Raw genomic sequence first — 13457 nt, forward strand, 5'->3', positions numbered from 1 at the left:
ATGAAATAAACAACAAAAAACCAAAACCCTCAGCCAAGACCAGGCCCTTGACATGTACCTGAGACAGCACTTCTAAACACCTCAGGAATTTCATCACTTTCCACTACCCCAGATGTTCTCCTTCTGGAAAGCACTCTCCATAGCCTCCATCATGGAGCAATGCATCCCTCTGGCAGCTTCACTTGGTGACGTTAGAGCCCGACACAACATTCCTAACAGAAAAGATGGCTCCTGAAACCTGGCTTATTTTCGACACCACGCCTGCACAGCTCATTCACGACTGGGAGTGGTTCTGACGTGGAGGTTTGCAGTCTCAGTGTGGCACTGCTGCGGCTCACTCAAACAGAAGCTGCATGGCACAAGGTTTGCAACATGGATGTGAAGAGTGGAGACAAGAACAGTCACGAATTCATAGGTGTAAATACATACTGTATGTTCCAGTTCTCTTGTTCTCTTTCTGGTCAGTTATCGGTAGCAATTTTCCAATCTGCGTGGAACATATTTTGAACTTAGGAAGTCCTTTTGGCTACATGGAAAAGGAATTACTACCTGTGTTACACTTCCATTCATTCTACTGATCCAGCTTGACTCACCAGAATAAAAGCAACAGAGCTCTTCCATCAAAAGGTGGTTCCTTTTGATTAAATGCAGCATTAACTGTATTTAATAAGTGTAAAAATCTAGGTATTTTTGCAGGACAGCTATACTTTTCCATCTTAAAAAAACCAGTTATGTTTTATGGCACTGACTCACAAGTTGCTGCACCTGTGTAGTTGTTTACTGTATTAATCCTTATTTTCACGTTTTGAAAATTTGAAATTTGAAAACATGAATTTCACATATTCACATTCACACTTGGCACATAACTTTGGCTGGATATAAATTATGATGGGGTGGGATATCTGACCCTATTTACTGGAGCATCTACAAAACCACTGCTTCCTAATGAGGCGCTACCTTGGTTTCCTCCCCATAAAACTTTGCAAAATTGTATTAAAGCCTTACCACTACCCATACTGCATTTACAGAGTCACAGAACATGAAACTGTGTCCTCACCACAAAAATGGGCTGACACTCACATGTTTGGGAGAAATTAAGCAAAGCCTGTTTCAAGTCCATGAAGTTCAGTATTAGTTCATAAAAAGCCAGGAACTGACCTTAAAAACTCATGTGTCAGTATTTTTTTCATCTACGGCATGAGACTAAAGTTGCTTTTAGTGAGCTAGCACATAGCTCTGGATGGAGGAAGGGAATGAGCAGGTGGGAACAGATCCATTTTTTACATAGTGGTGGCCATGCAGGCTCTGTAATGCGCATTTCAGCCCCGTTTCCCCCATTAGGAATACGGTCTGAACACCCTCACGCCTGCCGGTGGGAGGACCCAGGGCGCATGGGGCACAGAGCAGGGTATGGGCGGCTGTCCAGGTTGAACCTCAACACGGAGCTTACCTTGGGTCCCGCAGTTTAGGTACCACCTCGATGTGTCTCTTCCATGCAGCACAACCGAGGCCATTCCCCAAAGATCCCTCCTGCCCTCCCTATCCTTTTTCTGCCCTAAAGGGCTGTGAGTAGCAGTACACAGGTAAGGAACGAGTCACCTTATAAACCTTCTCTTGCAAAGGTTAGCCATCCTGTTCATCCACAGCTAGTCAAAACTGCTTTTGTGTAATGTACCTCACATTATCAACAGCAGAAAAACTGCAGTTGGGATACATTGCTTTATCATCTATTCTATTTAAAAACATAGGCAAATAAAAAAATGGAACTTATAAAGCCCTAAAACTAGCCCCTATAAGGGCTTTTCATTTGAAAACCCACATAAACTATGTCTCCCTTCTGTGATGTTACATGCTAAAGCTCACAGCAAACTAAGAAGACCATGGAAAAAGATTAGGTCAAATAGAGATGCATTTTCAACAGTGATAAAAATTAGGAAGGGAAGCCAATAAGGCAAATCTATACATGCATCAGGAGGAGAGACCGTGGCAAATACACTGTGAGGGACAGTGGCAGCAGCAGGTCTTCTCTCCCCAGCAGTTGCCACTAACAGACAAGGAGAAGTAGAAGGAGAGAGTGGTAGATTAGGTAAGATAACACTTCTTGAGTGCTACAGCATCCTTGTTTTTCTAGGTAACTTTATGTTTCAACCAAAGAGAAGAGCATCATTCAGAACACAGACGCTGTGTAGTGGGCACAGAAAGAAACCCACTTGCAGCTTCACCAACAGCTGCTGTGCCAAAAGCCCCATCTTCATTTACACTGAGGTCATTCAGAAGGATCATAGAATCATAGAATCATAGAATGTTTTGGGTTGGAAGGGACCTTTAGAGGTCATCTAGTCCAACCCCCCTGCAGTGAACAGGGACACCTTGAAGAAGGTAGGAGACTTTGTATAAACGAGGACTTCCCCCAAAGCACGCAATCGTACATTGCTCTAGAAATTATTTGGTTATTTGCCGTGAACATGAACAAGTTGCCTGTGCTTTGACATACATTTTTCCATAAATGTCAGAATATTTATATGCTGTCAGGACCATTATCCTGTGAAAAGACCCATTTTTCTGATGTTACCTTGCAATGATAGCAAACAGAGTGTTGTCCTGTCTATCGGGCTGTTAGAGAGCTAGCATTATTTGCAAGTAATGTTCTTTTAAGACTAGCTGATTCTTAAATAAAAAGGGAGATTTTTATGATTGTAAGGCTATAAATAAATGGCCTTTTCAAAAAGAACTCAAAATGTGGCACTTGATTAATGATAGGATGGTCAAGTGCAACTTACCAGCCTCTGATAATAATACTCAAGCCCTTTCAGTCTTTTCCCATGACAAAATAAAATCATGCTACTACAAGCCCATGCACGTTACGTACTTTGTGTTTTTACCCCTTCACCTCAGCATTTGCTTTTACCAAGCTATTTAATTTGGTCTTGGCATTTATACCCTGCAGGAAACTATTAACCTGTGGAACATCCCTTTTCACAGCTACGATCTCCTAATTAAACATGGAATTAATTATCTCTGCCTTAATAGCCTTGATTGATTACAACAAGTTAACCTTTATCTCCCTTCCATATCCAATACTGGGAATTTTTTTGGGGTGTTTGCTTATCCCATTAAAACCGCTCCCCCTGAACAATGCCTCCAAGCGATGGCTCTCCTGTAGCCTGGGGAAAGAGGGACTGGCTCTCTCCACAGCAGCATTCCTGGCTCTTGCAAATAGCTCTGCAAGCCCCCCAGATGCAGGATCCTGGGCCATACAGAGAACAGACTGAAGATGCCTCCTATCTCATCCCCTGGCTTCACAGTTGCTTCCTCAAGCCCCGGCCGTATGAGCCAAAAGCTCGCCGGCACACGAGAAGCAAGGAGGGGTCAGGAAACATAACTGGCAGATTCCTCCAGCCAGAACACCACGTACTGCTTCAGTATGACTGGAAGAATTGTGCCTCACATGTGACAGGTTGGAAGGAAAAGAAACACCCGCAACCGTTCTCCCGCACGTGAGTTAAGAAATGAAAGACTGGAACTGGGCCTTCGCGTGTCTCCGTTGAACAGCTTACAAATGAAGGGATTTCTTTACCTCATCTGACAGCATGCTTACAATGACACGACCAACTTACTCCATTTCATTTATTTATTATTATTATTCTGCCTCTATCACAAAAAACACTTAGGGGCTCCAGCTGCAGTTGACACCTGATCCTATAGGAACTACAAGCACAAGCAAATAAACTGCATCTATGCAGAGAACTGATGCTGCCTTAAGTCAGGGTCTGCCTACAGGGAGTAAGTTAGTGTGCAGTAGGTACAGCGTGAGTCTGCACCAGGCTTTTGTGTGGTCACTCTGAAAGCAGAGTAAATTACTGCAATATTTATTGTATACTGAGGACACCCACAAAGACTATAGTACAAAGTAGCTAATGAACTATATATTCACATCCTGGCTAAGTATGCACTGATTTCTTCCATGCATCAATGTTCAAGCTAAATTAGAAACTGTATGAGTTGGTGCAACCCGTGCTTGCTTTTGTGCTTCAGCAAAATGAAACCCAGAAGCACTGATAAGTTAAGATAGGAGCAGGATAGGAGGGAACTGTGTTCCAGCAATCCATATGAGGATCAGCGCTCAGCTCTTCTCCATGCCAGCTTCTCAGTCCTACTCTCCTCTGCACCAAAGCTCAGTGTCCTACCCCATGGCTCTGGTGTCCAGCCCTGCTCCCTGCTTTGATCACCCTTCTCCAGGGCTTAGTGCAGCCTGGTGACGGCCCCAGCTCTGGACCAGCGGAGCAGCCCGTTTCCTGCATGCCTCCTGGCTTTCCCCTGAACTGCCCCATGATGATCACAGTAAGACAAATAAAGGGATTTTCAGTTTAGCAAAGTTAATTACCTTTGATTTAAGTCTTATCTAATGCTTTTTCCTCCTGGTGTAATTAATGGGACATTCCAGGAAATCACCAGTTAAACCTGAGGAAAGTCCGAGAGGACGTGTGGCCTGGTTGGAAACACAGACAGAGTGACCAGGCAGGACAGTCCTGGAAAACATTGCCATGTTTGAGCATGCTGCTCAAAGTTTTCAGAACTCTATTTTGTCCCAGATTTTAGTTCAGGATATGCAATTTTTCCCTATCACCCCAAGCCACAGCCGTGGGATCTCACTGGTTCCTGGCCCTGTGGGAGGAGGGCGAGGTGGGTGCCCCAGGGCTGAGACGCAGACCTCCATAGGGGTGTCACACACCACTTGGCCTCCAGTCCGGGACATGTGCCCCTCCTGACACCAGTGCCAGGCCATGGGGCCCGATGCAGTAAGCGTGGCCCTCGTGACATCTGCTCTGCTTCCCAGGCTTAAAAGCAGGGAATAAAAGAAGATTAAAAGCCCTGCAAGTTTTGCAGAGGAGAATCTTTCTGTCACCCTGCGCCTGTATAACCTCAGCCTCCTGGCTGGGGCCCGTGGAATGGTGCCAACGGGAATGCCAACGCAGGTTACTCATCCTCACCATCTCCAGCAATACCACTCACCAGACATGTGTTTCTTTCATATGTGTAAAACAGATTTCCAAAGCAAAGGATCTAAATACACATTACTATTCTTATTTGGATACTGTCCAGAGGAACTAAACAAAAGCTTTTTAAATAATGAGATAATGTAGTAATATCATGCTACTATGTTTTTAGAAATATCTATTCATAACTGTAAGAAATAACTGCTAGAAATACTCACACGCAGACCAACAGTTCTGTTATTTGGCCACATATTTCATGGGGTTTTTTGAGACTAACTCTTTGATCATATTTTTTCTGCTTGGTTTCTCTCATGAGCCTGGCTGTTATTTCCCTGTGGCCCGCCCTCTCTGGTCAATCACATCCTCTTCTCAGCTTCCTCCTCCCTCAACTTGCATGTCCTCTTCTGGGGTCACGCCTTCTCCCTCTGGCTCACCTTCTCACCATCTGCCTTGCTTGGACGTTTGCTCGGAGGAGAAGCTTCCCCTTTCTATGGAACATCTGTGCCGGTGGTCCCCTCCACTTCCCTCTGTTCCCCTCCGTGGTGCTGCCCCTCAGCTTTGCCCCCAGGAGCTTTGGGAAGTTGAATTAATGAGCGCAGACAGCGTCATTTTGAAAAGTGCAAGGCAGTTTATGTAAACTGGAAAGATGTGCTTTTAAAGCACCACAGCCACCACAGGAGTAAAGTTACCTCTCAGCCTGGAAGCAAAGCTCTTTTAGGAGAGTTTTTGTGCCTGACTGCTTATAATGCTCTGTTTTGTAAATTAAAGTAAAAACAAATTCTGTTATGTGAAACTGTAACACCCTCCTCATCACACAAGCTTTGAATTACGTGCTGAAAGCTCCAATTGCAACCACTTGAGTGACAGGATGGGGCTGGCTACAAAGTCAGTTGGCGGCCATGTGAGGACTATTTTGGTTGCTGGAAGCAGCTAAGTCACGTTAGCGGAGGGGCTGTCGAAGCTTCCTGGCTTTGCTGCTCCGCAGAGTGCCTTCGGCAAGGCACAGCTCTGCCCCATGCCCGGGCTCCCGCTGCAGATCCAGCTCGGGGGCTCCCAGGGCTCCTCCTCTGCATTGTGATCCCTGGAGGGGCTCCCGCAGCTCCCGCAGCCATCCTGCCTAGGGCTGCGCACCTCCCTCGGAACCCACTGCAGCACCGAGGATAAAAAAAAGATGTCATGAGAGAAAAGTGTCTTCAAATAACGCAATTGCTCACACCCACAGCCAAAAAAGGGAAATATTTATAAACAATTCTGCTCTTATTTATTTAGTTTCCATGGCTCTACTCTGTCAGACTCCATCTGTGCTTTCCCAGAGACCATCCTCCTTACGCTGCACTCACCCTCAGCCTGTAATTTTTCAGAGAGTAAGGGAGTGTAATTTCATTCATAGGCTGAACAAACTGCAAGCATGAAGAAATGTCACTCATCAAAGATGACACATTTAGCTAATTTATTGTAAAGTTATAACAGAGAGGTAAAAAATGCAGAAAAAGTCAACGGCGACAGAAAAGACCCTACATCTACACCGTAACCTCTTGAGGTGCTGCTGTCAAGTAACGTTTCCTGCTGGAACTTAGTTGTGGGTGATGAGGCTGCTGTGTAGAAGAGGGTCAGAAGAGGTCAACCTATTTCCCTGAATGTCCAGTGGAAGGACGGCGTTGCGTCCCCCAAGAGTCAGTCTGGTCCTGTGTGCAGCAGGCTTTCGTTTCCTGCCCTTATTCTTGCACATGGTGTGCATTTTAGGTACAGGGTAGCATTTCTACCCACTCTTCAAATACCGTTTCTACTGATTTGCACTGCTGTTACGTAGGAAATGGTGACTATGGTGCAGGGTGTTTCCTGCAGATTAATGGCTGGATGGGAGCTAATGGCGGTCCGTAAGTAAGGTTGAGGATATTAACTCCAAACAGTTAATAAATCCTTAGGAGATGCCCTGACCTCTGTTGGTTATTGCTATTAAAAAAGGAAAAAAAAAATCCCATGCATTTTTTCTATATGACATAGCCACCACTGGTATGTGTAGAATATATATTAGCAAATCTTTTGGCTCTCTCTCTGTGCTGCAGTCATCATAATTTGCTATTTTGAGGGAAAGATGTGCGTATGTGCTGGGAGGACTGGGGGAAGGAAACCATTATTGCTTTGAAAGCCACAGTCAGAAATTAAGGCTCAGTTTGTCATTTTCTAAAATGTCTTTACTTCCCTACAGTTTCTTAATTCTTGCTGTTGTTTAAAACTTTAGGCTGTGGTCCTCTGAGCCGTTTACTTCATCCCTTCCCTTGGGTAACTCCTATTATTTTTATCTCAGAAGATTCAGTAGAATATGCCTGTATGGTGTTTGTGTGACAAGTGCATGTGCGCAGAGGAGGAAATGAGAACAGAAATGTGTCATCAGCATTTGAAAAGCACGGTATGATACTAACAACCAGCAAGCTGCTCTGAATGCATATGGTAATGGACAAAGTGGGCAAAACTACGCCTTTGGTAGAAGAGGAGGTTATAAAGAAGAAGGGCTTAGAAGGAAGGTACCTATGTCTACTTACTTCTCAGCACTTTTACTGAGATCTTCGCATACAACCTTTTCTTCTCTGTGCATTTCATTGCAGTATATGCTCCTCCTATCTATCTGCTTCATGGACATTTTATTGACATGCTTTTAAGAACCTCTCAGAAAGGACTTCGGCTTACATGAAGGCTAATAAGATTTCAACACCCTGTGTCCTTGTCCCTCACAAGACATTGCTGCACAAACTATTCCAAGGAATTCTTTCAGAGGGGACACCATGCCGTTGCTCATAAATCTAAGGGCAGCAGATGGAAAAACTAAAACTATGAAGATACTAAGGAATACAAATTAGTTAAACAAGGAAGAGGAATATTTTAACAAAGGCTATCCTGCCACACAGCTCACCAGTATTTTAAAGATAATGCTACTGTGTTTCCATCAGAGTCAGCAGTAAATACAATAATCTTTGGATAAGATCCTCTGCCTCCTGGCAGACTGTTGAGAAGAAGATGGAGGTATGACCAAGGCCTGAAGTGACTCAGAGGGTGATGAAGGCACTGTGTAGCCAGTATAGGTACTGATGATGCACATTGGAAAGTATCTTCTCTTTAAAAGCTTTGGTAGCAATATTTTAGATTCAAGGCAAATGCTAGGTCTGTATTATTCGAACTTTAGTTACAGGGCAAGGGAGAACTGAGAGATTTAACAGGTCTGATCCAGTCATTTATAGGTGGGACTAAATTGCAACGTATGCCACTCTTTCTGTCCTTTTCGCTAATCCTCTTCTCTGCTCTCTCAACACTATTCACAAATGCGAAGTTCACTGACAGCAAAGCTTGCTTTTTTGCATGGTGATTCATGGACTTAGTCCATACATTCCCAGGGACTTGTGAACCACAGGTTGAAAATTATTAATCTCTCCCTCTCTAGAGACCTCGTGTAAGCCACAACCACCTCCACTGAGCAATCCCTCATAGTTTCCGTAAACAATCACTGTCCTGTGTGATCAAGCTGCCTTTGCACAGAAGATGATGCACATCAGCCATGCCACAGCCTTGTTAATATCCCTGTAATTCTTTTCCCATTCGTTGCAGGTGGCCACTGGTTTTGCTATGCCTTGTGCACCAGCACTTGACCAGCAGTTCAAGTAATTCACCAGTAATTCACCAGTCTGAGGAAGCTGTTGACTTTTCTCTGTGTTTGCAAAACAAATCTTGTTGCAACCTTTTCTGCCATTATAACTCCATTAATGAGTTTCTTCAGGAAGGCTAGGAAAGCACTGGGAGATAACAGCTACCCTACCTACTGCCAGTTATCACCTTGAACCAGTGGTGTAGCCTGTGCAGTTGTCAAGACCACTGATCTCACCACATCTGGGATGTTTTTTGGAGCCAACCCTGCCTACCTCCAGTGATTCCAGAGCGATGCTTTGTGAACCAAAGCGCTTTTGTCAGGCAGACCAAGCAGCTCACAGCCATCAAGTCTTGTCAGTGCCAGACACGGAGCTGGAACTAATATATGTTCCTGTTCCTCAGACACGCTCCTCTGTACTGTGAATCGTTTGAGAAGGACTTAATTTCACTGATCAGCCGTCTGTGGTGATTTGTGCAGCTTAGCAGCTCAACTTTCCTAGGCACTATCCGCAGAATTGACTTTCCTCATTCTTTATTTAAGAATTTTTTTTCCTGCGTATTATATAGCACACGTGAATCCCTGAACAGACCAGCTCCTCGTCCTCTGGATCACCTTGCTCTGAGCCATCCACTCTTTGGACCTTTTTTCCCAGCAACTTCAGGCTGGTAGTCTTAACTTTCTCCCATACAATGCAATCCTTATCATCATCCTGTTTGTAAGGGTCTATATTTGGAATATTGTATTGTCTTTAGGGCATCTTTTCCTGAGATCATCAGATGGTCATCATCACTGGTGATCTAGAGCCTTCCTTCTTAGTCCTCATTATATTGGATACCTCTCTCAGCTTGAAAAATCTGAAGATAATTCTGCAATTTCAAAATTCCTGGCAAAGTGGTTTATTTCTACCTTAGCTGTTTGCTTGCATTTTCTGCAAAGTTTTTGAGGTTTTCCCATTCATAACACATATGTCCCTTTACAGTGTCCCACTGCCTCTACCTTTTCACAGGCCAGGATATCTTCTAATATCAAGGATACCTTAATCCCTTTCCTAGCATATTCAAGGCAGAATGTTTCAGGACTAATTTAATTGCCTGTAGATAATCCTCTGCACTTTGTTCTGGGCTGGTGCCAAAGGCTCACAGCTCACCATCTTCTCACAGTCCAGTTTTGTCATAGGTCTTTCTGGCATCTTCTATTAATGTCTTGATTTGCTTTCACTGCTCATGCCGCTATGAAGAAACAAGAGATTTGCTGGAGACTTTGTCACCAAGATAAACACAGGGGAAGTGTTTCCAGGGAAGAATCACTACTGATACTGTCAATACCAGGTGGAATATCTTAGGTCAATTTTCTATTTAGCGTGAACCTTATAATGCAGATGTAGATGCTGTAGTAAAAGCTTTTGAAGAGAAACAATCATTCACTTGCTAGTTTTTGGCTCCACATCTGTACTTAACTCCTGCAAGCCATCAGCATCTGGATAGTCCAGCCAGCACTCAATATGCAAACATTTCCCTCAAACTGCTCTCTAGACCCTTGCCCTCCTAACAGAACCATCCGATCTCCTGAAGCACACAGGTAATATGAATGGATTTCTTATAGGTGAAGTACACAACAGACACAGAACAGCCAGCCTCTGAGCTCCTCTAGCACCTTTGGAAGGCCTTTAAAAACAGAATCTGTATGCGACAGTCATGGGGGTTTAGGAGAACACTCTGCTTATCAACTCCAAACTTCACTAACTCATAACAAAAACATAAATAAAAACCCCCACAACTAAAACTTCAGAGAGACATTATAAAATAAATAAAGATTCTTGCTCTGTATAATATTGCTCTGTACAAACTCTTTGCAGAAGCATCTAGTTCAGCATAAGCACGAGTTTTATGCAAGGTACAACAAGAAATCTAATCTTAACTTACATACCCTATGATAAAAAAACCATTTTGTGAATTAGAGGAGCACTGGGCAGAGAGACAAGCACAGGATCATATGGCAAACCAAATGCATTATTTATTATTTAGTAGAGCTTCTGTAATACAATTCTGTACATTGACTTATTTATGAAGTGCAGTAAGAAAGAAAATGAATTACCCTGTGAATCAAATAAGGTTTTATGTTCAGCTACTATGCCAGCTAAAATAGGAACTAACAAACATGAGCTGAAAAGATGCTATAATGTTCTTAGCCACAGCTTGGGAAATATTAACTTAAATACGTCAAAGCAAATGAAGGAAGGAGCATAGAGTAACTGTGAAAGATGATCATCCAGCTTCTGGTTTCTCAGGCCACCACAGAGCTTGTGCGTTACAGGCAGCCGGAATGAGAGCTCCCCTTTGCATGAAACTCATCCTCCTCCTGAGCATTCATGGCAAACCATTCACCCCATTGCCAGGCTTGGCGCCGACAGAGATTTGGGTTGGCACCACCATCACTAAGCTACAATAATCCTTTAAAATAAAATTTGCCACCAGACAGCAGGAAGGTGACTCAGAATGCAAGATCCTGTTCTCCACACTTGTCTGGCCCCGAGGGCCTGCTGGCACGATCAGTGGCGATGGCCATGAGCACCAAGCCTGATGGTAGTTTCTCTGACACAAAGCCTTTTGCGGACTCACAGGGGGCAACGGAGACAAGCTGAATAGCGGCATGGAAAGATATCCTCTCCTCTTTGATTTAAAGTGTGTCGATACAGTATCTGTGACTCTCCCTGAGAGCAGCTCTCTGGCTTCCCACTGTCTGGCATTGGATTTCCAGTCCCACAGCTGAAGTACCCAAGCTTGCCTCAAACAGCTCACTGAAATGCAGTGTAATGCCCAAGGGCTGTACTTTTCTCTCTGCTTTATCTCAGAAATGGAAATTAGTCCCTATTACTAATGCTGCCGTCGTAAGTCTCTGGATCTTGCTGTTCTTCACATAAACTACAGGCATCTTTTGGGGCCTTCACATCTCACTTCATATCCAGGTAATGACGTCTTAAGTTAGTGTTAAGTGTCTAGGGGAGTATTCTAGTTTGCTCAACCTTAAGCAGAATGAATCTTTAAGTGACAATGCAAAGAAACCTGGAGTGTCACTGATGAGCATACAGCTAAATAATTTATTTTCTCTATTATTCATTTCACACACTAAATTATAATCATTTTTGCTCTCATTTTTTGCATTTGCTCCTTTTCAAGGTAGTAGTTTTCTCTCCTTTTCTAAATCTCACTTTTACTACAGGTGATAACAGATGTTTTGCTTGAGTAAGCTGGAACTTAATAACTGATCAGAGATCTGTTAAATGAAAATTTTGGGGGTGAGTGGAGAGAAGAGTGCCGCAGGCAGTTTATCAGTTTTAAAGAGTGGTGGTACATAGCATCAATGGTTTACAAACGGACACAGAGGAAAACTGGGAGCGCAAAGAGCGTGCTGAGGCTCTCTGCTGTTCTGTGGCCTGGCAAGAGCAGCCTCTATGGCTTGCTCTGCCTTGGCTTGGTTCCCGCATTACCAGCAAAACAACTGCCTAGCAACCCAGCTTTTCCCACAACATTTCCTCACATGCGTTGCGTGCCCAGAAAAAAGTATAGCACCTAATATTCTCTCTGGATAATCCCCTTGTTTGAGAGCTGTATTCAGCCCTCTGTACTCACCGGAGCTGTAACCAGCAAGGCAATTGCTCCCGTGACAGACAGCGCAGGCAAAGTCAAACCAGTCCTATCTGTGCTGCAAGCTGTGCGGTAATGCTGGGCGCCCTGAACAGGTTATCTGTGCATCAGACAGACAGCAAACTCGCTGCTTCCCTCCACCATATTTCCCCCAACAAAGGCAGGAAGCCATGACTGTTAGCAAAATCTACAGATATCCTTCCTACTGAAAACCCTGTTTTGCAAACAGTGAGGGAGGTCTCTAGCACGCACTTCACAACCGTCGGGAGGGTCCATCTGAAGGCATAAATAATTCAGTACTTTAAAAAAATGTGCTGGTTTGAACACGTGAAATTGCTTTTTCAGTTACTGCCTTTAAGGAACATTTACAGCCGTACAGTAGGTTTACCATTAGTAGTAGATTTACATTTTCTTATCTGACACCTCAATGGCAGCAGCACCTTGCAACTGAATATTTAAGCTACTTTGCTCAGTTTCCACACCAGTAAAAGAATTGCCTTGAATCTTCTGCAGCTGTTTCTGAGCAACATGCTGAGAGGACTGCAGAATTTGCCTGTATGTTATCTGGAAGCACAAGCCTTCTCATCCCTCCAGAAGATAGCATCATTTGAGCAGCACTGTAAATAAGCTCTAACCGGCATAATTAAGACAGCACTCTTAAACACGCAGAAATTAAGGCAGCAACTTACTTGCCGTCTTCATAACTTCCTCAGGAACATTGTCTTTTCAAATGAGTGCAACAGGAAATTGTGGTAATTACGGGTAAGCTGTGCGCCTGCAGCTCAAACCACCCGCTGCAAAGTGCAAAGGCAGTCAGCGCTGGATTGGTGAGCAACAACTGACAGCCGCCTCCCCTTCTTCTCGTACTTCTCATGTAAATCTTAAACAGACGCCATGTGGAGAGAAGTGGCTTTAACAAAGATCCGTTTGAAATATGTCTGTGAAAAGGCTTTATTACTCATGATAGCTCTGTGCTTGGAATAGCAGCACTTACCTCTGTGAAGTGCTCTGAGACCTACAGAGGTGTGCTATCATGCATTACTGTTTTATCTGCACAGGCGTTCACTGTTTTTATTAAAGGCGATACTGGCCTCTTACTGCCTCCTGGTCATGCAGGGATTAACTCGGACCTCTCTTGCCCTGGCTTTTGCTGCAGCGTGGTAGAGAGGGTACTGG

At 44.0% G+C, this 13457-nt stretch overlaps 1 protein-coding gene across 1 annotated transcript in view; it reads right to left on the reverse strand.

Moving 5' to 3' along the window:
- CEP85L (centrosomal protein 85 like) overlaps window positions 1-13041 on the reverse strand; it is a 157470-nt gene extending 144429 nt beyond the window's left edge. The window contains exon 1 of the mRNA XM_035900711.1: window positions 12971-13041. Coding sequence (XP_035756604.1) covers window positions 12971-12983 — 13 coding nt within the window. The 5' untranslated portion in view covers window positions 12984-13041. The remainder of the gene's footprint in view (window positions 1-12970) is intronic.
- Between the last annotated feature and the right edge of the window lie 416 nt (window positions 13042-13457).

This window comes from Egretta garzetta, unplaced genomic scaffold (genome assembly GCF_000687185.1).
Source record: "Egretta garzetta isolate BGI_Z169 unplaced genomic scaffold, ASM68718v1 scaffold18, whole genome shotgun sequence".
Lineage (NCBI taxonomy): Eukaryota > Metazoa > Chordata > Aves > Pelecaniformes > Ardeidae > Egretta > Egretta garzetta.